This window comes from Ursus arctos, unplaced genomic scaffold, assembly GCF_023065955.2.
Source record: "Ursus arctos isolate Adak ecotype North America unplaced genomic scaffold, UrsArc2.0 scaffold_17, whole genome shotgun sequence".
Classification (NCBI taxonomy): domain Eukaryota; kingdom Metazoa; phylum Chordata; class Mammalia; order Carnivora; family Ursidae; genus Ursus; species Ursus arctos.
The window spans coordinates 10,365,863-10,392,438 of NW_026622841.1; the positions used below are offsets into that span (position 1 = coordinate 10,365,863).

The 26,576-nt window shown below is 33.3% G+C and overlaps 1 protein-coding gene across 2 annotated transcripts in view; it reads left to right on the forward strand.

Annotated features, from left to right (window-relative positions):
- CDH19 (cadherin 19) overlaps positions 1–26,576 on the forward strand; it is a 95,482-nt gene that overhangs the window by 45,946 nt on the left and 22,960 nt on the right. For both annotated transcript variants that reach the window (XM_026496453.4, XM_057313348.1), the window contains exons 6-9: positions 1,779–1,960; positions 2,519–2,772; positions 6,943–7,064; positions 15,922–16,043. In XM_026496453.4, the coding sequence (XP_026352238.2) occupies positions 1,779–1,960; positions 2,519–2,772; positions 6,943–7,064; positions 15,922–16,043 (680 nt within the window). The remainder of the gene's footprint in view (positions 1–1,778; positions 1,961–2,518; positions 2,773–6,942; positions 7,065–15,921; positions 16,044–26,576) is intronic.

Below are 26,576 nucleotides of genomic sequence, written 5' to 3' on the forward strand. Positions count from 1 at the left end.
ATTGCCATAGGCTCCCATCTAGTCTCTCTGCTTCCACTTCTGTTCTCCTTTGGTCTACTTCCAACACAACTTTATTGATCTTGTTGAAATGCAGGTCAGATCATATCACTTAAGTGTCTTACCATGTCACTCAGAGAAGAAGTCACAGGCCTTAATATAACTTCCATTGTCCTAAACAATTTGCCATCATCCAGTCCTGTTCCATTACCTGTGGGAGTTCATGTAGTAGCATTCTACCCCTTCTTCATGGACAAACCAACACCAGGCAGTTGACGTACTCTCTGTCACTGGAAAACTCCAGCCACTGGTTTTGTGGTCTTTCGACTTGCTCTCCCTCTTCCTGAAATTATATTTTCTCAAATATGCATTTTCTCACAATGGGAAAAAAAAACCACAACACTTTGTGCAGTACAGTTAAGCTGTTACTTCCTGAAAATAGTAGAAATATCAGCAACTTTTAAGTAACGTTTCTCCCATGTTAAAAAAGAGAGGACAATCTCACAAGGCAGTCCATGAAGTGACTTGCTATATTCTTAAGGAAATCAATAATCTCTTTAAGAGAAAAAATGATTATGTGTTCCTTTCTTAAATTCTACAAAGTTTCGTTCTTTTTTTCCTAAAGATTTAATTTATTTATTTGAGAGAGAGAGAGAACATGAGCAGGGGGAGGAGCAGAGGGAGAAGCAGGCTCCTCGCTGAGCAGGGAACCCAACACGGGACTGGATCCCAGGACCCTGAGATCAGGACCTGAGCCAAAGTAAAGCACTTAACCAAATGAGCCACCTTGGCCCCCAAGTTTCATTCTTTAGAATATTGACAAATATGATTATTTCCCACATCTTAACATAAACCATAAATAATAATTTACAAATAGCTAACTCTTTATCAGTTTCATGCAGGTTACTTCTGAAAAATAAAGGAAACAAATCTCAATTATTTTTATTTACATCTGTGTATTTCAAATATAACTGCCATTGTTTTCACGTGTCCAAAACAATAGGGTCATCTGACTCCAACGTGGTTTTCCTACTTCATCCACTCACTAACTCCTGTGGATCCACTCCCCCCCCCCTCATTTTCAATATGGCCAACACACTCAGGCTCAGAATCTAAAAATTAAACTATTACACTTACAGCTCACTTACTTGCTTTATTCTCTCCCATCTCTAATCCACATTTATATTTACTAGTAACTTTTTTTAAAAAGATTTTATTTAATTATTTGTCAGAGAGAGAGAACAGAGAACAAGAGCGCACAACCAGGGGAGTGGCAGGCAGAGGGAGAAGCAGGATCCCTGCTGAGCAAGGAGCCCTATGCGGCCCTGGATCCCAGAACCCTGGGATCATGACATAAGCAGGTGCTTAACTGATTGAAACACCCAGGTGTCCCACTAGTAACTTTAGATATCAGAGAATGCTTAATGAAATTGAAAACTATTGTTATCAAATTTAATTGGGATGGTTGAAGGATACAATAAAAAAAAATCCAAAAATATCAACAAAGTATTTATATGAATAGAAATTTGAAAATTATATGTACTGGTATTAAGACTTCCTAAGCCAGATTTGAGAGACATTAATAGGTCCTAAAGTAGGATATTAGGGAAATACAAAATACAGATTACAAAAATAAATAAGGGGTAGATATTGATTTAGAAAAAGTAACTGGTAGAAAGTGAGAGTATGGGTTTTCCCATAGTCCACAAAAAAGGGTACTAAAATTGGGAGTTTCTTACATTTATTATTTTTGTGAAATATCTTGAATTTTGTTTTTAAAGGTTTATACCGCTTGACTGTTTCTGAATCTGCACCTGCTGGAACTTCAATAGGAAAAATCATGGCATATGATAATGACATTGGGGAGAATGCAGAAATGGATTATAGCATCGAAGATGATTCACAAACATTTGACGTAATTACTAATAATGAGACACAAGAAGGAATAGTTATATTAAAAAAGGTAGATATATTTTCAATATTGACTTTGCAGAAGAATACAAAATCAAATCAGAAATACATATAATTATTTTGTGTAGCCAGTTAGTTATTGCTTCATTAAGTAATTGAAATGAGAACCTGTGGTTTATGATTTAGGGAGCAGAGGAACTTAGAGATGAGACAGAGTTATTACAGAGTCTCAAATTATTTGTAGAACAGTTTTTTATTTTATTATTTTTTTAAAAGACTTTTAGAGGACAAACGTTTTGGAAAGATCTTAAATAAAAAGAAATTAATTCTCAATTCCATAGGATATTTATGCCCAGACAAGTACAATTTTAATCCTAAAAAAATGTAACTGTTATTCCAAACCATTGCATAACCGATGAAGATAACAAAACACTTACAGGGCTTTGCCGTGCAGCTGCTTAACGATCATATCAGAGGGATCCGACCAAGTACGTAAGAAGCAAAATCTAACTACAAAGCAACTGAGACTTCATAGCCCAAACTTTTTTTCTAAACAATGTCTTGGGTTACTGAAGCCATTTCTTCTTCTGTACACTGTATTTCTTTGTAGGAAGTGGATTTTGAGCACCAGAACCAATATCGTATTAGAGCAATTGTTAAAAACCGCCATGTTGATGAGCAGCTCATGGAATACCATGTTGAAGCTTCCACCACTTTCATTAGGATCCAGGTGGAAGACGAAGATGAGCCTCCTGTTTTCCTCCTCCCATATTACCTATTTGAAATCTTTGAAGAAAGCCCACATGGATCATTTGTAGGCATGGTCTCTGCCACAGATCCAGATCAGAGGAATTCTCCTATCAGGTATGTTTGGGAGGCCAGCTTTGTATTAATATATGAGTGAATACAAACTAGCCTGAAAATAAAATTTCATAGAAATGTAAGAAAGGTAAATCTGTATTCCTCTTTATGGTACTTATTAAATTTGCAACATTTTAAACCAGTTAAAACAGGGAGCTAACTATTGATAAAATTGTAGTGAAAGAAGCAATTGCAGTTGTACAATAAATAGGCAATCAAAATTTCAAATTCAGTGAAGTCAACTCTACTAATTGGGATAAGTAGGTGAGGGAGAAGAAACCATTGATTATGCCGAGTCAGAAGCAAAACTGACCAAAATGTGCTCCATTTAAATACTACTTAATTAGTATTCAAAAATCGAGAAAGCTTTCACAGGATACCACTTAAAGTAGTGAAAATGAAATAAGTTCAGTCGGTTAGAAATATGTTTCTGTGTTGCAATTAAACAATACTTATCTATTAATCTAGTCTGTTATTTTCAGGTACAATATTTTCATTTTCATTAGACCTGGTTAGACATAAAAACAAAATCTGTTATATTTCCTTCCACCACCTTCTCTTACTCATCTGTTCTCCACACTTCACAGTTCTGAGAATTTTACAAACTTCCATGTAGTTATTAAGATGCTGACTACTGCTTTGCACTTTGTAGGAGCTACGATACAAAGAAGCTTCTTTAGATTTTTGAGACAGACGATGCTCCCACTTTACCACTGTAAATTTTAATCATAAAACATTGCCTTGTAATATGTAGATGCAGTTCTTATTTAGTAGTACTACTTTTAGTAATAAATATAAGAATATATGTGGTATTACATATATAATTATAACCCAGTAAATGAATTATTTAGATTTTTTTAAGTAGTATATCTATTCACCTATGTATTGCTCTTTTGAGAATACTAAAGAATACATAATTCTAAAAAAATGCTTTAAGGATTAAGATGTTTATTATATTATCATTTATAATAATAAAGTGTTGGAAACAATTTAGATATCTAACTGTAGTGGTATAATTAAGGCAATGGATGATAAATGCTTGACAGTGATGACTGTGAACATAGCTAAAAGCATGGTGTGATTTAAAAATAATACAAAATTTCTAGAGTTGTATGTTTACGACAAGTAAAAGTATTTCCTATCTTTGAGTCAGATAAGTGAGCCACACCCAGATATTAACTGGGGTTGTTTTATATTATCACTATTGGTGGTTACTTACTTTCTTTTCTTTCTTTTTTTTTAAGATTTTATTTATTTGACAGAGAGAGCTTGAGCTGGGGCAGGGGGAAGGGTAGAGGGAGGGGGAGTGGGAGAAACAGGCTCCCTGGTGAGCAGAGAGCAGGACATGGGGCTGGGGCGGAGGGGACATGGGGCTTGATCCCAGGACCCTGGGATCATGACCTGAGCAAAAGGCAGATGCTTAACCGACTGAGCCATCCAGGCGCCCCTACTTACTTTATTTTCTACCAAGAATATTTTAGCTAATAATTTTTACCTTTATAATGAAATTAACTCCTTTAAAATTTGTTGTTAGTGGCTATCAAAAGAATATTTTTTAATGTCTTTTATGCAAAAGATCTAAAAAATGTTTCAAATCAAATGATAAATGATTTCAATTTGAGTTTTAATGTGGTATATCTTCCTTAATATTACTACATGGTAAGACATATGGAAACCAAAGGAAATTAAAGGGCATTTTATTTTTCCCTCAGGGGTGTTCCCTGTTTTGGGGAAATAAATTAAGACATAGTAAAAAATTACATTATACGTAATTCAAGTAACTCATATTACTTAGTTTTTCCTTCCGTGTAAGAATTACCTGGGATTTCTCTGAAGTATGGAGATTCTTAGGCTCAATTTCAGCAAGTCTTGGGTGAGGTAAACCGGCTTAACAAATTGTTCTTGCCATTGTTGTCATTGTTAAGTGCAGAAAAACGTGAGAGAGTATGCCTTGATGTGAATTAATAAACTCTGTGGTAAATGTTTAAGAAAAATGGGGTGCAGGTATAAAGAATGCAGTAATTAGACCTGAAATTGATCAGTCATGAGCAAGACAACCAAGGGGGAAAAAAGAATAGACAAATGCTAACATTATCTGAAATGAAAGAGGGATCATAACTTTTGATCCCATAGACATTAAACAATATTATAGGGAAATACTATGAATGACTCCAAACCCATGAATTCAGACCAATTCCTTGAAATTCCTTCAATGAAATTACCAAACATTCACATAAAAAGTTAAATAACCTGAGTAGTCATGTGTGTGAGAAACAGGAAGAGCTTTGTGGGTATTCGGGAGTGTTGGGGGTGTTCTCCTGTGGAAGAGCTGTCTTTGAACATCTTTCATCTGTGCTCTAACGGAAGCACTTAAAAATCCTTGAAACACCCAGTGGATCTGCAGCGTACTTGGAAAAAGCCAGCTTTTGTACATGGGGTTGGCTTTCACGTGTCTCAGTTGTTTCGTCTGTGAAATGGGAATGTACTTTAGTAGAGGCATATGAGGATTAAGAACAAGAGGCACAGGCAGGTATCTGGAGAAGCATGCATGGAAGAACCATTTGTTAATCATTCAGGCAAGAGCTGTTGGCAGTGGGAAAACAGTGCACAGTCACATTGTATTCATTCAGAATTTTGTAGGAATGAAAAGTTCCATAAAAAGGAATTCCAAAATGAACCAGACATCAAAACATCACATTTTAAGCTTTTTAGCTCAAGCTCTTTCTAAAATGTATTGCACACATCTTTCCTAAGTGGTGTGTATTGACTATTATTTAGAATGTTACTGATGACTCAAGGCCATAATTTTCAAAAACTTTTATTTGAAAATTATGTCAAACATTTGATTGGTTTTATTTGGAATGGTTTATTATAGAAACAGGATATTCTAGTTTTTTATACAAAATATTAACTGTTAAACTACTGTTGCTGTCTGTCAACAAATCTCTTAAGTAGGAAATGTGACCATTTGTGGATATGTCAGTAAATTGCTTATAAAGGTTTAAAATGGGGTAGAGTTAAAACCAAATTCCTCTAAAGCTTAATTTTCTGTAATTTCTATTTTAATTCTCCCCTGAACACCAGTCTACAAATCAGTGCGATATTTTTAGAGACCTGTCAATTCAAGATTAAAATATTCTCATCTCTTGCCACATAATTATGGCAAACCTCATTGATGTCTCATCAAAGTCTTCAGGAATATACGTGCAATGAGAAGTCATCATTGAACCCCAGTTATTACTCTTCTTTAATTTTTATTATTAATCATTTGCAAGCAGATAAGACATGCTGAGTACTTCAAAGGCTCCTTTCATTGTGGAGTTTGAGATCATTTTCCAGGCTTTTGCATGAGGGAATTTTATTATCTGGCTTCTTTCCATGCATGTTCTAACAGCATATTCCGTCTACTATCATTACTTTTGGGGGATATATATATATATATATTATTATTCACTAATTAAATTTGTGAATGTGAAATGTTATGGAATGCATCCTTTATAACTGATTTTGTGTAAATTTTAATAATCTTGTATATATATATATATATATATATATATATATATATATATATATAGTTTCCATACACACACACACACACACATCTCTCCTTTTTATTAAATATTATCAAAGCGTTTTCTTTAACAAAACCGAACATTTCTCATATGTCAGCAATTGGGTAATTATAATATAATTCACAGATTTAGCAAGCATCTAAATGGTGTAGGAAAGAGACTCAGCAGTTTAGGGTGAAGATATGCTTTGCGTTGCTTCAAAGGAAAAAACAGGGTTAACAAGCAATATTTTTTTACTGCTATTTATTTGTACTTCTCTTAATTTTGCAAATGACATTTTACCATTTCTTTTTAGCTAAATCATTCACTTATTAAAATTTTCTTTTGGGATTGAGAATGAATTACATGTGTTTAGATTCAGCATATCTTAATTTAAATCTGAGGCCATTTTAGTGTAGTTTTTTTCTCTTTAATCCTCACCAAGTTGAATCTTAAATATATGCATGCACCTTTCTAAAAATTGTTCAGCATTACATTTGCTATATGGAGCATGCATTTAACTTGTCTAATTGCCTCAAAAAGGTTTTATATATCACAGTTATATGGACAAAATAATAAAATTTATAAATGCCTTTTTTTTTTTTTTTTTTTTTTGGTGCAGGTATTCTATGACCAGAAGCAGAGTGTTCAGTATTGACGACAATGGCACAATCATCACAACTAACCCTCTTGATCGAGAGATTAGTGCTTGGTACAACCTAAGTATTATAGCTACAGAAGAATGTAAGTACTCATTTAGGACCACACATTGGTTCAGCATATATTTAAACCATTCAGTAATCTCCAAATGTAGGGGAAGAAGGTAGCTTACATTTTGTTGGAATTGGAGTTAAATAATATATATGTCAATTCATATAGGTGTATTTTATTATTTTAGATTACCAATGTCTGTTCATTCCTATTATAGCTTATTTATATACTTACCACTAAATACTTTAAGGCCTTTTATCATGACAAATTGAATATAAATTTTGCAAGATGTTTAACTGAGATATATTTAATATATATTTTCTATGGGTTCTCTTTTAAGTTATGAGTTTAATGTAACAAGAAAGTCTTATGTACATTACCCCCCCAAAAAAAATTGACCCTTAAAAAATACATATAGGTAGAAAAAAGTTATAATATTTATTTCATAGGAATATTTCCCTTAAAGAAAATTTTTAATTTAAAGAAATGTTTAATTAATGTTACACATTCTTTTAGTACTATCCAAAGAGTAGTAAACCTAATGAGTGGGAATTAAAATTTTAAATTTAAAGTAATTTAAAATTGACTAGTAATGTCATACCATTTAGCCATAATCAGTTTAGACTGACTGTATTAGTTCATGACGGGACTATTCTAGAAATAAAACACAGAATGCCTGTGCCTTCTTCTATTTCTGGAACAAAATGTTAGCTATATACTCTTGGACATTAGGGACAGGGTAACACTCCAACACTGCCTTTTAAAACTTTAGACATTTAAAAATAATCATATTTCAATGAAATTATGGGGAAAAAATGAAGGATTCAAACAGCAAACATTCATTGGTACATCACAAACAGTAATCATAGTCAGACATTTTCAAATCAAGCTCATATTGGAAGCTGTGCTAATAGTCACATATTCAGTAATCAGTGGGGACCAGTTGTTGTCGTTGTTGTGTGTTCTTATTTTTGGTTTTTATTTTTTGGTTTTCGTTTTTTGTTTCCAGAGATAGGAAGATGATTGCATTTTCAGGTTGTAAAAAGTAGATAAAAATCATCCTAATTCACTACTTGGATAGTGTCTTCAAAATTATCAATTAATTTGGAATTAAGTCAACCATATTAATTAATTTAAGCCCAAAGGAATAGATATAACACAATATAAAAGATTATCAAGATCATCCCCTTTATTTAATTGCTAGGTTTATTATAGTTCAGTAAATAATTAAATTTGTGAATGTGAAATGTTATGGAATGCATCCTTTATAACTGATTTTGTGTAAATTTTAATAATCTTGTTTACTTTTCTGGCTTTTTTTGAAACCGTTAAACATATATCTTATTCCTTACTTATTGAGCAGTGGCTGGGGAATATGGTGGAGTGGAAAGCATCTCTTGCATATTTTTTTGTCATGCACTGAATAGCTCTATGGAAACACTGCAGGAGGACCCAGTCTGGGTTTTGAATTTTCCATTTAACTTAACAACAAAGACTGAGGAACAAATGTTACAGGGAATAAATGTGGGCTGCAACAGAAGAAATGCCAAGGCTCTTGGTGTCAGAAAACACAAAGATGCTTCTGCTAAAAGCAAGAAGCTTTTATTCTTTGGGTTTTCTGAGAACAAATTATTTATAATATCACTATTTACAAAACTGTTCAGAAAAAGACTTCGAATCAATTCAAGGGAAGGGTTGACATCTTTGAAAAATGTGTTTCCCTATAAAATGGTTTTTTAGCTATTACAAGAGTATGTTTTAATAAATGTATATAAACTATAAGCTTATTTTATATACAAGGGAGAGATTTTTTTTGTGAGAATATATCACTTTTTGTTAAATTAGAAAGGCTACAATATGAGTTATGAGAAAGCAGAATCTTCAAAATGTGTTATGTGTATTCTGAGACAAAAAGCATTCTAATATTTTATAAATGAATAGAGAAAAGGATGAATGAGTGATTGGTATGAAAAGTTGGTGAGATAAGCCAATTATACCCGAATCCCATTAATTACATAATTACTTTTTATCAAAAGGTGTCATGAAGTTCTCTAGAGAGACATTGTTTAAAGTGTTTTTGTGTTGACCCTGCCCTTTTTTAAGACAGTGGAAGTAAATTGTACCATCACAAAATGAAATAAAAACAGTCACACAAATCTCTGGGTTGCAAGATAGCTGCTGTCCCAAAAAATTATTAATGGGACATATGTATATATGTTTGCATTTATATTACAAAGTATGTTATCTAATCAGTTTAATTATCTCACCTACATACTGTGTTCAGAGGTGATACCCAAAGATTCAGTAAACAGCACGACAGAAATAATCAGATGGGACCTGAGATCTTACTAAACTATTTCTCTGTACCAGTTGATCTATAGGTTTCACCTTCTTAAGGAAAACAGTGGCTCCAAATGTTCTCTATAATGTACTTACATATGTGAGTGGGTGTGCAACCATATAGTACTCAGGCAATAGAACTGTTTCAATTCGTAGTTTACAATATTACTTACTACATAGGTTTGCACTAAAGACCATAGGTATTATAATGGTGTATATATTGAGGAAAATAAAAATATAAGAACAACAGTAAAAACTGCGTGCCATTTGTGATTCACAAGGAAAAAAAATTCTGGCTTTGTCACTTCTTGTATTTTTAGATATTTGTTTATAAAATATGTATTTTTGCAAGGTGAGTTTTCAGGAATTACATTTTATTAAATAGATTACTTTTATTACATATAAATAAATATATGTTTATAAAAGTATATATATGCATATATACTTTGTGTAAAATTCTACAGTTAATAGCATTTTTATAGCCGTTAATAAAAATTTGAAGCAAACATTATTCCTGTTTCAGAGAAGATGAATCTGAAAATTATGCAGTTTATTTGCCCAACTCCTGAATTATGAAACCAGGGATTGATCACAATTATATCTGATTCCAAAGCCTGTCTTAATCCTATGCCATGCTATGCCACAATGTTTCTTACTGAGAGTGTGAGAAATGATACTTGTTTTCAGTGTTTTCTGATTTAGAGATATGCACAATAATCTTAACCAAGTTTCATATTTCTTTTTTTACTCTTAAAAAATAAAGTGTAATTACAAAGTTATTTCAATTACTGACTCAAATGTAAGGTTTAAATTAGTTCTTGTTATATGACCTCCTCGGGGCCAAACAGTTGATACTCTCTATGAGTATGTTAGCCAAATTCTCCTTGGATACTTGTTCTGACTGTGCCCTGAGGTGTGCTCATCACCTGTTGCTGTTGCTTTGTCCATGTTCATTTGTTGATGAAAGCACGTGTGGCTGGTGATGTTATAGTCAGTGAAGGGGAGTTTAGGAGATGATTAATTTTTTTTAATAGATTTTGAAGAACAGCATCCTATTGTGCAGAAATATGTTAAAACCATGTTTTTTTTAGGGGTGCCTGGGTGGCTCAGTCAGTTAAGCATCTGACTTGTGATTTTGGCTCAGGTCATGATCTCATGGGTCATGGACTCAAGCCCTGATTGGGACTCACACTCACTGGAGAGTCTGCTTGAAGATTCTCTCCCTCCACCTCTCCCCCCCCCACATATGTGCATGCATGGGCACGTGTATACTCTCTCTCTAATAAATAAAAGTCTTTTAAAAAGACATGTTTTTTAAAATAAATTTTCTCTTGAAACGTTAAAGCCAGAACATATTTATATTATAATAATTGTTTTATATTTAAAGATATCAAAATAAAACACATGTAAACATTTAAAACAATAAAATAGGGTCATCTGGGTGGCAGTCAGTTGAGCATCTGGCTCCAGATTTCAGCTCAGGTCATGATCTCAGGATCCTGGGATCGAGCCCCATGGGCTCCACACTCGGCAGGGAAGTTAGCTTGAAGATTCTCTCCCTCTTCCTCTGCCCCTCTCCCAGCTCGCACGCTCGCTCTCTTTCTCTTTCTAAAATAAATAATAAATCTTTAAAAAATAAAAACAATAAATTAGTGAACTTGAAAACATTTTAAGTCTTTTGAGGAAAAACAAGTAAATAAGATTTCAAAGTGAATTCAAGGGACAAAATAGAATAAAACAAGATGTTTAATAGATATGTAATTTTAGATACAGAATTTCATAAAATGTGATTAGATCAACATGGAAGTTGGTCACTTGATGCAAGACATATCGATTTATTTAGTAAAGTTTTAAACTTAAAATTTTGTGGGTTATAGAGTATTGTATTAAAACAAATAATTTATAAGGATGCCTGGTGGCTCAGTTGGTTAAACATCTGACTCTTGATTTTCACTCAGGTTATGATCTCAGGGTCCTGGTATCCAGCCCCACATGGGGCTCCTCATTCAGCGGGGAGTCTGCTGGAGAATCTCTCTCTCTCATTCCCTCTGCCACCACCACCCCATGCTTACATGTGTATGCTCTCACTGCCTCTCAAATAAATAAATAAATCTTTAAAATAATAGTAATAATTTATAAATAAAGGAAGATTAAAAATGCAGTCAAGGAAAACAAATTTGTAAATGCCTGTGAAAGGCAAACTGAATATAAACTGAATATATTTATTTTACACAGAATTTAATAGTTAGAAGTTAATCACTTTCAGAAATAAGTGATTAGAAATGTTACCAAGTACAGGAATTATACAGTTCATGCTGCTCTGCTCCTGGCATTTTAAATCAGTTTTCTTAGAATAAAAAATAATACTTTTAGATAAAAGAGATTATATTCCCACTGTTATTTTTATTATAAAGCTGAAAAGTTACAGCATTGGGAATGAAATTCCAAAATATAATTAGATAAGCATTTTCAGAAAGTCACAAAGTTAGTGTATATTTAACTCATCTTCAAAGATTTTTTGAATTTTTTGTTCCATTTTAAGAAAAATTGGTTAGAAGAAACTTTTGTAACACCAAGTAACCAATTTTCATATACTTTCTCTCTCTGGGATTTTTTCTTGTTCCACATCATTAAACCCATTTTATTTTTTATTTATTTATTTATTTATTTATTTATTTATTTTTAAGATTTTATTTATTTATTTGACAGAGATAGAGACAGCCAGCGAGAGAGGGAACACAAGCAGGGTGAGTGGGAGAGGAAGAAGCAGGCTCATAGCGGAGGAGCCTGACGTGGGGCTCGATCCCATAACGCTGGGATCACGCCCTGAGCCGAAGGCAGACGCTTAACCGCCGTGCCACCCAGGCGCCCCCATTAAACCCATTTTAGAACAATTTCGGAGAAAATATTTGTATGTGCCAATTTCCTATTAATGTGGTATCAATATAAAAAATAATTGTTTGAGGGGTGCCTGGGTGGCTCAGTTGGTTAAATGTCTGACTCTTGGTTTCAGCTCAGGTCATGATCTCAGGGTCCTGGGATAGTGCCCCAAGTTGGGCTCTGCACTCAGCAGGGAGTTGGCTTGAGATTCTCTCCCTCGGCCCCTTTCCCTGCTCATGCTCTCTCTTTCTCTCTCTCTCTCTCTAAAATAAATAAATAAGTCTTTAAAAAAATAATTTTTGACCATATAAGTCTCAATAGTAAGATGAACAAAAACCTGAATGGTAGAAAACTAGGGATCACAATATTGTTACATACACTTGCTGCACAAGGTGAATAACTTGAAACAGTGTAACAGTTATGCTGATTATAGGAAAGAGATGTTCCATTTTAACATTTGTTTCCCCAGAAAATGAAGTTCATTGTACTCTGGCTCTTTCCTGGAAACCTTCCCATATTAAGTACCAAGCTATTTATCAGCATGCCAACTAAGTGACTAAAACTACTAACTACTTTTAAATGAAGCTGTGAAAACATATGTATGTTTTGTACAGTCATAACAATTTTTAATTTAAACTTAAATTTAAACAGATTTTCCAGGAAAAAATATAAAAACTTTAAATGAATTTCCTCTTATTTTTTTTTAAATTATTTGTACGTGAAATACTTTTTCCGTTTTATTTACTTAAGCAAAAAGTTATTCTATGGGTATATATTATGTGTGTAAGCCATAAAAAATATGAGCCTTAATTTTTGAATAATTGTATCTTGAAATCTCTAGAAAGAGCCATATCTTAATGTTTTGTTTATCTATTTTTATCCTAAGCATAAGACAGTAGAGTCTCAAGATGATAATTTTTACAATAAATCTCAAGATGATAAATACTAAAGGCTAGATTTTTTGGTATGTAATAAACCTTGCAAATTATAATTTTAATTAATTGGAAATTACAATTTCTGTCATAACTGCAACTATTATTTATTGGGAAAATAATTACAAACAGGCTCATCCCACCCCAGAAAACAACTCCATAATAGTGGAATAGAGAGAAAACAATTTTATAATTGAAAAGCATTCAAACAGAATTTGATGTGTGTTACAGGGATCTGCTGAGATTTCCAAGTCAGAAAGAAATTTCACCCTATTATAGAATCAAGCATCATGTTCTCAAGATAACCAAATACTAGCCTTCCAGTAGGAAGACTTACTATCATGTGTCACACATAGTTCACTCTATGTTCACTAGGTAGACATGACCATCTGTTTTTGCTAACTGGCTTTATCCAAAGGGAAACTAAATTTCTCAGACCTTTATGACAAGAGGTAGTTTGGAACTTCGTCAAAGCCTTTGCTGAAACGAGGCTTCTACCCTCCAAGAGAAACTGGGAGGAAGGAGTGTTATTTTCCTTGATAATTATATTTCAAAGAGTTCGCTCCCAGTACTTGAGAAAGACAAACCTGGTTTGTGAAGTTGGCAAGACATGTATTCAGATTTTAAGGGGTTTACATACATTAAAAAAAAAAAAACTTAAATTACAAGTTTCCTAAAGTAAATGCTTTAAGATGAGGAACGAGGGAAAATCTTTTCCCTTATTTTCAACAGGGAGAATTAAGCCTTTTTTTTTTTTAATGTATTACCCTTACAAATTACAATTGCAAATATAATGCTTTTCCAATAACATAAGAACAGGATATTATAAATAAAAGCATTAAAACAACAAAGAAATCTTCCTCTCCTCAGTCTTTAATTGTATGTACCTTCCCACAGCATTTTTTGAATTAAAAAAAAAACTTTTAAAATATGCAAATACACTATATATTATGTGGCAGCCTGCTTTTTTTTATCATTTTGCAAAATGCCATGTATATCACTGCTGATTAGTAGACAAATAAAATAATAATATTTAATATTTATTGCTTCTGTATGTCCTAAGTAATCTTATAAATGCTTTATGTGTTTTAATTAATTTAATCTTTATAACAGCTCTTATAAGGTTAGTTCCTAGTATCTTTTCCATTTTGCAAAGAAGCAACTGAGACAGTGGTTAAGCATTTTTGTCAAATTGAGGATCAAGATTAAAATCTATTTTTAAAACTCACTATGTTTGTTACATTTATTACATTAACTTATTCATTTTTAATAAGCACACACAGTTTCATAGTGTGGTTGTAATTTATTTCTCAGTTCCCTTTAGATATGCATTTGGGTTATTTTCAGTTATTTGAGATGAAAAAAAATTCTAAATAAATTGGATCATATACTCTTTGCATATGCTAATGCCTTGGACTGTAGCATAGGTTTCCCCAAAGGAGATACGGAATTACTGCAAAGATACGTTTAGTTTCTCTCTTACCATCTACTGCCAGATTAGGTTCCAGAAAAGGTTTACATCCCTACTATTTCTCAGTACTATCTTTCATATTTAACATATTTAACCCATAGACTAAGTCATCATTATCTGCACTACTGGTGAGCCAGAGTGTTTGTGAATATTATCATAGAGCAGCATGTTTCAGTTGTGGGCAGTTTTGCCTCCTAATACCTTTGACAATGTCTGAAGCCAATTTTGATGTCACAACTGTGTGGGGAATGCTATTGGCATTTAGTTACTGGAGGTCAGGGATGCTCTGCTAAGCATCCTACAATGCACAGGACAGCCCCCCAAAACAAAGAATTATCCAGTCCAAAATATCAATAGTGAAAAACTGGCATTGATCATTTGAATTTTCTCATCCATGAATTTCTGGTTTGTGATTATTTCCTCAAATTGTTTTTTTTTTTTCATATCAACTGTCAGAATTTATAAATTAGAGTTATTAAAATTTTATCTTATGATGCAAACATTTTCACAGATCACTGGTGTCTTGTTGTTGTGGCTTTTTAAAACTTTTGGGGGCGTAGGTGGAGGGTAGCATTTTAAAATGTATTTAACCATATCTTCACATTCCTTCATAGTTTCTGTATTTCTTGGCTCACTTAAGAAAATCCTCCCAACTAAATGTATACTTAAAACTTTACCTAGATTTTATTTTATTTCATTTTAAAATTTGTTTATTTATTTAGATCCTTATTTTCTGTCTTCGTTTTTAAAAATTGTACTGAACAATGCCATCATTACGAGCACTTATTGCTGGCTTCTTAAACTGCCCTTTCTACTTCAGCTATGACCTTAGACCAGCCATTTATCTGTAATTTGTGGAACTAAATTCTCAATGTTTTTATCAGTAAAGTTAGGGAGGATAATAATTCATTATTAATGAATTAAATGCATTAATATGCATATATTCGACAGTTGCTGGATTTTAGGAAGATGTCCCTAAACCTGACCATCTTTTTCATTACGTTTCCTCATCAGCTCTGTCTATAGCCCATGGCAAGTAAAAGGCACTTGATAAGTATTGGCTGATGTGAATGTGTTGAGAACATTTTTTCCTAGGCTGTGTTCTTGATAAATATATGTTTATAATAGAGATTCTGTGTTCAGGTAGCTTTTATTCAAGGAAAATAGAAATATGCCACGCAGTTTGTAATGCAATTTTCATGACCCTTTTTCCCCCTAAAGACAGCATTAACGTTCTTTATTTTCATTCTGTTTATTCAATTTGCAGACAATGTGCAACAAATTTCTGCAGTTCCTGTGTATGTGCAAGTTCTTAATATTAATGATCATGCTCCTGAGTTCTCTGAATATTATGACACATATGTTTGTGAAAATGCAGGCTCTGGTCAGGTAAGGACCTGCAATAAATTGTTAATGTCTAAACATTGCCATATATTATATATAATAACTTTTGCTACCATTCCTCCCATTTTGAAATGATAAAAATAAGCTTTTTTTTAATTATATGAATTACTGCTTTTATGCTGTGAGTTCTGTATAAATTTCTTTTTTAAAAATATATAAATTTAAATTTCTTTTTTAAATTTATAATAAAGTATATAATAAAATGTAAGCTTCAAGCTTTCCACTTTAAAATTCCTCAAATGTTTGAAAAATCTGCTAACACCGGGGATTCATAGTAAACCTTTTATGCTTTGTCAATACAATAAAGAAAAGTTCTTTTTTCTGTAATTCTATAGAACAAGTAATCATATTTCAATTAATTTTTATTTTTTCATTCATCATGGCATGAAACATGATATATAAGCATAAACATGAAGAGAATGAGCTGAATTTTTTTTTCTGTAGCTTATAACTACTATATCAGACATACCAACACAAAAGAAACCTAATGTCAAATGAATTACTAGATTTGCAAGGAATAGAGAGCAGACTAATTTTGAAACACATCACCATTACTTCATAATTTTTACCTTTCTTCCTTTCTTCCTTCCCTCCCTCTTTTCCTTTTCTTCTTTCTTTCTTTCTTTCTTTCTTCCTTTCATTTTTACTTCACAGTTATTTCACACATTTTCTCTTGTGGAGCTCACTTTTTTCATCTGTAAAATGTAATGCTTAAGGTAGATTGTTCTTTGTTTTCAGTTCCAGTACATTAAAATTTTTCTTACGTATCATTTGCAATGATAGAAGCCTATTAAATGTCATAAAACATTTTTAAAGATACATAAACTAGTTTTCAGAATACTGAATGTGTGTATGTATGTGTGTAAATGTATGTATATATAGGAATATATGTATATATGTATTTACTATGAAACCAGTTATTCTCAATAGATTTGAATTTATCAATGAATCTAGTTGAAGACAGTTTGGATTTTACAAAAATGGAGCTTTTAATTTTCTACCAGTAAGTAATAGTAGCCAACGTTATCCTTTATTATCAAATACTTAATATGGCAAGAAATAGGCATATTTTAAGAATGAAATATACCTGAATCATTATGGATTTTTCAACTGTAACATAACAGGAATGATTAGTAGCTCTTAAAATGCCTTGTGAAATTTATTTGGCCATGATTAGTTTTGAATACATTGTATTCCAGAAATAATTCTGAAATATTGCCTATAAGCATTTCCTAAGTTTAAAATAATAATAAAAATAATAATAAATATACAAATGAATTTAAACTTAAACTGCTTAATTTGAGTTGGTTAGGACCCAGGGTTTTTGATAAAGTGAAAGGTTAATATAAAACTTTCAGACTCTCCAGCATGTGGCACTGCTCCCTAGATCCAAAACCAAACTGATTCAGAAACCTATGGACAGACAATATGGTATAAAGGAATCACAAAAACAGAATGCAAATGACCTGCTACCCACGGCTCCTATAGAAACTAACTTTAAACGTTTCTTTGAACTTGGAATTAATAGATGATATACTTAGAAATTTAACATATCTGATGTTCTCAAACTCTCCAAACACATTTGTCTATCTGGACACATCAACAAATATAATAAGCTTAAAAGTAAAATAATTTTGGAAATAATTTATCTCACAATTTTCTAAATCTCTACATATTACATTTACATATTTAAGATGACTTGTATTTTATAGTTATTATAAGCACAATTACATTTTATAGTTATTAGAATTATATATGTCAAATTTAAATATTTTATACACTTTACATAAACATGGATGTATTGAGAGTGCCCTCCTGACTAGACAACCTATTTCCAAACTTCAAAAAATAGGCTTAATTTACTATACACTTATTTTTATAAATGTATAAATTTATAAATAAGGTTGCATGCTTGATGGTCTCATCTGGGCTAACATGGGCAGAAGATTTGGGAAGCAACACAGTTTATATAAGAGACTTGAGACCACAGCCCTAGCCCTATGTGGTAAACACTTCTAAGGATGATGCTACCTAACTCTGTTGATCACACTGGGACTTTTATTCTAACCCCTCAAGTTGTTGATAACAACTATAATTAATCATGTTTATGATAACCCTTTTCAACTTTTGCATCATGTGAAAAGATAGAAATCTACATTTCTAGAAGGAACTAGCTCCCTCCACTATTGATTCATCAAAGCCACTCATATCTTTACTGACTCAGTGGATCATTCATTCTTTTCACAGATTCTGGCTCATAAGCAAGAACTCAGAGGTCAGTACATTTGTAATGTTGTGAAATACTCCCTTTTGTGAGAATGAGAATTTGTTTTTTTCTACTTCCTGCTCACTGACAGTGACACCGTGATCACAGGAGGCTTCAGACATTAGGCAGAGATGAATTCACAGCAAAGGGCAGAGCAGACGAATTTTCCTACAGCAGTTTTCTGACTTCAGTGCTCAAATTCAAAACTCAAAACTTCAGTGGATTTTCCAACACCGGCACATAAAAGTACAAAACTCACTGGCCTGGTATTTATAACTCTCTTTGATTTGGTCACAGTTGTATCTATCTTGCTTTTTAATGTGTATGTATATACACATTGTATATGCTTTTTAATGTGTATATATATATATATATATATATATATATATATATATATACATACATATGCATTGTATATACACACACATATACACACACACATCTATATATGTCCTGTTCACATTCTGAATTGTTTGTCTTTCAAAATATAAATTACAGCTTCTAGGGTTTGTTCATATCAACCCTTCTTCCTGAAATGCCCCTGTCGATTCCTATTGGAATTTTAACTATACTGCAAAACTGAACTCACATGCCCCATAATCGAACTATTTTAAACAAATATATATTTACAACATCCCAGGCATGATTCTAGTAACATTATAAACGTTAAAACAAAATCTCAAAAATTCTCAAAAAAATTTTAAGGGAAACATATCATGTGCCTCGTTTTCCAGGTGAAGAAACTGAGGCCCAGGGAAGTTGTTGCTTTCTAAGTAAAGACAGAGAGATATTTATCCCAAGTGCTGGCATCAGATCCATGCATGTTAGCATTATATTTGTTGCCTCTCTATCCGTGGTGTGAATAGATCTTATATGTTTGCAAAATGAGTCATTTCTAGTTTCACGTGTTTTCTAGATTCCAGGATACTTATGAACAAGGAGTGAGTTTATTTTTATATTCTTGACAACATGCACTGTGGTTCCCAATAATAACTAGTTGAATAAATGAGTGGAGCATAAAGACAGTAGTTCTTGAAGAGTAGTTTTTCAATAATTTTCTGAAGATATACATTTGAAATTATTAGCTGGTGGGTGATATTTAAAACTTTACAGTGTGATGAGATCCCTTAAAGAGAGAGTATGGATGGAGACAAGAATCAGTCTAAAGACTGAGACCCAGATACTCCAGTATTTGTTTGGGCAGGGGGGGGGGGGGTCGGGACACATTAGAAAATAAAATTTGCAAGTAACATAGAAACTAAAAAAAAAAAAAAAAAAAATTCCAAGGAGGAGAGGGTTATTACCTGTTTTATTTTGCGCTTACAGGTCATATAAAAGCAGAAAAGAAATATCCTCTTGAATTTAACAATAGAGATTTTAAACTTACTAGAGTATTTGTAGGTAACATTTGTAGTGTATGTAATGTCACCCAGGGAGAAAATAAAAAATGAGAATATGAAAGAACATAGGACAGAACCTTTGGGAATAGCAATATTTAAGGATTCAGTGAAGAAAGAGAAGGCTGCAAAGTAAACTGAGCAGGTGGGATCAGTAACGTAAGAAAGAGACAAGAGTTTTGATGAGGACGTGCGTGAGTGCAACAGTTCTTGAGGAGGACGTGTCAAGAGACTTAATTCCCACTATTCCAGGGGGAAAAAATTATCCTCGCAGTTTACCATATGGTCAAATTTACTCTTTAGAAATACGTAATTTTTAAGTTATTCACAGCTATATAAATAAAATGACAGTGCAAAACAACTTCACTAGAATGTGGCAAAGAGAAATTGTACTGGACACTTGTTAGGAATGGCAAGGAAGATGTTATTCAGATTATTGCAATAAAGATCAAGACCATTGCCATAGGGGAGACAAATGAACTTAACTCTGTTGAAACAAAGTTCAGGAGAGTTTTTAAACGCTGGGCTGAGGTAGGGAAAAAGTACTAGAGGACATGTGTGGGGTTGGCCAGTGTGATTAGGCCAGCTGTGTAACGCTCTTAGAGAAGTTAGGCTCCTACCCTCCCATAGACACTGCAAGATAGGAGTCCTATCTGATTGACATTTACCTTTCAAAAGGATGGTTTTCAGGCTTTTGAGAAAGACCATGGGCATCACAAAATTGGAAGAGTTTGGAAGATTTATTCACATTACAAAGGGGCATAGAATTTGCAATGAGAAATTGTCTCCTGCAATTGGTCAGAGAAAATGAAGGTCAGGAGCTTCTACTCAGGTAGAAACCTGTCTAAAATTGAGTCAGTCGAAGGGGAATTCTATGGTCCTCTTGGTCAAATGTTAACAAAATGTAAACATGCCAAATACGTATTTGTCAGTATGTAAATCTTCGAGGAGTTTAAAATATCCTTTACAGCTCATATTTTTGTTGAAGAAAGAATGGCTATCTTCTTTGCTCCATTATTGCAAAGCATTTAATCTTTAGATTTATAAACAGCAAATATAATAATCAATCTAGTTAAAAAGAAAAATCCTATTGCATTCCCTTACTTCCGGTGACATTTAGATACATTCTGCCTTCAGCAGTTTTCCATTTGCAAGATAAATCAAGTAGATTTTGGTGCAAAACATTTATAAAAGATGAAAAAATACTCTCACATTTATTTTTAGCAAAACAGAACAGCCCAGATTCTTATCGCAAAATATCGTGTGATGAAGTCCTTCCTGTTGAGTGACTAAAAGGATGATTACTATATTTTTCCTTTATCCTTAAAATCATATTGTTCATTTGCTGATTCTTGATTTTGAGAATATTCATCTGTTTTATCTTCATCTGAAGACTCCGTCTCAAACCTTTTTATACATGATCAGTTTCACCATCATCTTGAGTCTATAGTGCTGGTTTCTGCTTTTGGTTTTCATCTTCTATTCACACACTACTGTGAAATTACTTCCTCTGTCAGTTTTTTCTTCCTCTAGCATTATGAATGTAAAATGAAAAATCTTGAATTTTCAACTGTTTTTAAAGGAAAAATAAAATCAAACTGGTGTATCAGTTTTTTGATATCTTTTTGAATGATGATGTAATACTTTAAGCAAAACATTTAAAAAGAGAAAGAAGAGAATGATGCAGTGGGGAAGATTTATTTCGTTATTATATCATCCTTCTAGGCCATTCATCTTACAAGGTTCATGTAAGTCTTTTAAAAGCACATTAAGAGAAATTTATGAGCAATGATGAAATGATTTGTAAGATGATGAAATAGCGTGATGCTCAAGGCATAGAAAGGATCTTATCAGTGAGTTCCCAGAATGTATCCTAGATTTATAGAGTGTGCCCATTCAGTAACTGAAGGAATGATTAGTTTACTTATTTAATAATTAGCTAATATTTCCTTATTATCAGGAATACTACCAAGAATTAAAAAAGTGAAATAGCAATCTTTAAAAATAGGTAGAAATGCTCAAAAAGAAACTCAAATGCTAATTTTGATGCAACAGACTTTAAAGGCAGATTAAGAGTTGAACTTTTCTAAGGAAGAAAGATACCCATTAGATGTAGTGCGCGGAGTTCTTGTGTGACTTGCTCAGCTGTATGAGAAATCTATGACATGCTATACTATTTATAATTTTACAGATGTGTATATTATGCCTCAAAAAGTTTATTTCAACATCATATAGCTTATGAGTGAGCAAGGATTATAATTTGTATCTATCTCCAAGAATGATGCTTATTTTAACTATGCCCTGATAATTATAAAGACTAGCCATCCTTATTATTTGCACAGTACAAAAACAAATAGAAAAAAAGTTTTCTTTTTAATTTTTGTACTAATAAATTAATTAAACCTACAATTTTAAGGGCAAAAATAAAAATGAAACCAGAATGACTGACTCTCACCTCCTTTCCAGGGGATGCATAGCTCAAACTCAGAATAAATCACACTGGTTAGTGCTATTTCATAATCAGTGTCCTTTAAGGAGGAAGGCCACAAATCATCAAATAAATCAGGGGACTCATAGATGTCACTATCAAATTTAGAAGTTTATCCAAGGTCTATAAGTATCTGAAAAAAATGATACACAGCATGGCTACCTATAATGTTCCTCCACTCCAATCCAAAGGGAATCCAAAATTCCTCACTTGCATTGCTACATATGCTGTGGTTTATGAATTGAAATCAATGTACAGATTATTTGAGTGCTGCCAAAATATCCAACAGTACCATAATTTTCTTCCTGATATACAGGGGGTGATGCCTTATTTAGTGGGTGGGTGTTAGGTCTTTCATGGCTCCTAGATTGTCATTGTTTGTACCATGTTTCCTCAGATGTTATATGTGGAATCAGACTGACTTGGGCTCAAATTTCTGGTTTGAAATTTACTTGACAGGCTTCCTTCAAGTACAGTCAAAACTGAGTACCTAATATCAGTATGTACCTCCCAGAGTGACATTAAAAACTTTCAAAAGTACTCTTAATCTCTTACTCATTCCTAAAACTTAGATAGTAATATGTGAACGTTACAACTTAATGGAATAAGCTCTCAAAAAATATTTGCTTTAAAAGATAATAAAGCATATCTTGTGTAACTGAAATGGTTTTTATGCAGACAACATAATTTTTAATTTAATGGTGCCTATAAGCAAAATATTAAGAGCATTCTGTTTAGACATTCAGAGGAAATGCATTTACTCTATTTAAAAATAAGGAATAAATAGTCTATTAATAAAATAAGAAACCAGCTACACCATCAAAACACAAATTGGGAAATATACATGTCCCATAGTATGCATTCTTGACTAAGCCAAGGGAAGATGCAGAAACAGCATATACTTCTCCAGATAGCAAACAGGAAATTTGGGTGTGTAAGCAGAGAGGAAAGAATCTCTTCTCTGGACTGAAGAATGAGAAGTCAATGCAATGTAGAGAAAGGAGGAATGAAATATAATTTAGAAGATGTTGGGGGAGGGAATATAAAACTTCATAATAGCAAAACCTGAGGGAGCCTTTGTGCCAAGGAAGATGGAATTTGGTGTGGATTTGTTTATATTAAGCATCCCAAAGCGAAGGTCCCTCTTTCTTTCCTATATTCTCTCCTTCCCCACAACAGTTTTTACAAAAGAACAGGCCTCTCTGATGCTCAAAAAACCTGGCACCAAATCGTTTAAGATATGCATACATGTGCTTACCCACATGTACACATACACAAATAGAAACAAAAGAAAAAAATGTAAGCAGTCTACATCACAAACAGAATTATAAATGGACAAAGAATGGTAAGAAAAATAGATCTTCAGACATTCGTTACCAGTTTCTATGTACTTTAGATATGACCTATTAGTCTTTGATTTCTTTCTTCATTTCTGATACAGCAATATGTTCTAGGCTTTGCCACTTATTAATTTACTGCTTTCTGGTTTCACATTCATCCTTCAGCACCTCCTTAAAAAGTACCTTTTCTGTGATACTGTGATAATGGATTGGTCCCTTTAGAGCATTTCTCTTATTGTGAATGCAGTGTTGAGCCTTGTCAAAGAAGGGCATGGAATGAACATTGAAGAAGGAAAAGGTCCTCTCTTCCTGGTCCTGCGTGTAGCATGTTGGTTTTTGCCTTTCTCATCCTTCAGGATTGGTCAATGTGAAGATGCATGTGGTGCTTTATCCAGCCACAAGTAAAGCCCCTAACGTCCCAAGGGCACATTCCCTCAGCAACTATACAACTCCGTCCCAGGCCTGGTGAGGTCTTGCAGCCGTCCCAGTGTGGACGCTGTGAGCTCTAGGCCTTGCAACTGCAGTGGCCTCCCGACTCCTTCTGCATTTCTGTCCACCCACACACTTGCACCCGGAGGATTGTTCTGCTTGCCTGGAGAATATGGACTAGCTCTGGCCAGGCAACCCAGTGAACTCCTTTGTCCTGAAAACAAGGTGCAGCAACCACACATTCCCCAAGGAGATCTAAGGCTTGTCTTGGGGAGAGGGCCTCCCTTCCACATTTGTGTCTTCGGATAATTCCATTGAACTTCCGAGTACTCTTTGGAGTTCTCATTTCATCTTTATATTTACTCTCCTATTATAGCTTAATAATTCTTTATATTAATATTCCTCCTTTTAAATTACTGTGTGCTTCCTGTTCCTCAATTGGACCCAGACTGATACATAAGCTCATCTTTTATATTTTCTGCCTCAGGTTTGGAAGCAGTCATTTTCCTAAAATTTGTGATATTTTAGTAGAATATTGCAGAAAATACAGATGGAATGGTCAGTAAATAAAATTGGGATACCAATCCTAGAAAACCAAGAAAAATCCTGCTTTCTCTTTCTCTCTTGCTCTCATTTTATAGATCTCCTGTTCTCTCTTTTGTTTTCGATAATGTGGAAGACCACTCTAAGGGAAACTCCCAACACAGTTTGTTAACTTCTTGTTTATTTTCTTCAGTTATTTATAATTAAAGTACAGTAGAGAAACACAGATATGATAATTTTTCAGAAGGTTTTCTTTAATTAGAAATATAAGTATTCAGAGGTAACTAATTTTCCCTCAAATTGCAAATGATAACCCCACTCATCATTCACTAGTTGGGTTAGTTCTGTCATATGTGTGTGCATGTGTGCATAAATGCATTTACATATGTGTACAGCTATGCAAAGTTATGGCAAATAATGCTTTTTTAAACCAAATACTTAAATTTCTAACAGAGACATAAATCCTAGGAGTAGTAGAGAACTCTCTAACCTTAAATATGATTGAATTAATATGGACACTATTTAAAGGTAACAATACCAAAAAGAGAAAAAGATCTTAAACATTAAAAGCTATTCTAGAAGACAAGGAATGCAAAAGCAAATTGTACAAAAAATACAATGCTTGTAAGCAGTGCCAAATTTAGTAAATCTTTTCAGTTGCATACAAATCAAAACTACAATGAGATACCACCTCACACCTGTCAGAATGGCTAAAACTAACAACACAGGAAACAACAGGTGTTGGCAAGGATGTAGAAAAGGGGGAACCCTCTTACACTATTGATGGGAATGCAAGCTGCTGCAGCCATTGTGGACAATAGTATGGAGGTTCCTCAAAAAAAAAGTTAAAAATAGAGCTAGCCTACAGCCCAACAGTTGCACTACTAGGTATTTCCTCAAAGGATATAAAAATATTGATCCAAAGGGGCACATGCACCCTGATGTTTACAGCCACATTGTTAACACTAGCCAAATTATGGAAATAACCCAAATGTTATCAACTGATTAATGGATAAAGAAGATGTGGGATGGGCACCTGGGTGGCTCAGTCAGTTAAGTTTCCAACTCTTGATTTTGGCTCAGGTCATCATCTCAGAGTCATGAGAGCCAATCCTGTATTGGGCTCTGTGCTGGATATGGAGCCTGCTCGAGATTCTCTCTCCCTCTGCCCCTCCCTCCCTCTCTCTCAAAAAAAGAAAGTTGTGGTAAATAATGGAATATTAGCCATCAAAAAGAATGACATCTTGCCATTTGCAATGACATGAATGGAGCTAGAATATTATGCTAAGCAAAACACGTCAGAGAAAGACAAGCACTGTATGATTTCACTCGTGTGGAATTTAAGAAATAAAACAGATGAACATAGGGGAAGGGGGAAGGGAAGCAAACTGTGAGAGACTCTTAACTGTAGAGAACAAACTGAGTGTGGAAGGAGGGAGGTGGGGAGGGGATGAGTTAACAGAGTGACAGGTATTAGGAGGGCACTCCTTGGGATGAGTACTGTATGTTAAATATAAGTGATGAATCACTAAATTCTACTCCTGAAACCAATATTACAGTATATGGTAACTAACTAGACTTTAAATAAAAACTTGAAACAAAGAAATCTTTTCAATTACAAAGCTATATTCATATACTTTATACCTTTTTGGCTTTATCAGTAAATTTTAATTAAAAATAAAGACAAAAAATAGATGGGGAAATAGCTACTGCAAAAACCTGAAAAAGCCACTCTGTTATTAACATACAATAGCACTTGCTGTTTGATGAGAAATCAGCTTGTTTAACAGCTGGTTCCTTGGTAGTAAGTGATCATTCAGAAATACCATGAGAGAGCTTGTCAATGAAGAAGTATTCAAGTGCTTTGAAGCCATTACAGGTGACACCTTAATTATTTCTTAACGTGAATGTGTTCTGTAGGATATGTTGATCCTATTGAGTTTACCCAAACCATTTTCTATAATATGCTTTCCTAAAAATTAGCATAATTTTTATTTTTTTATCAAGAAACCGCATTCTATTAAATAGTCTTTTAAAATAGAATATTTATCGCTA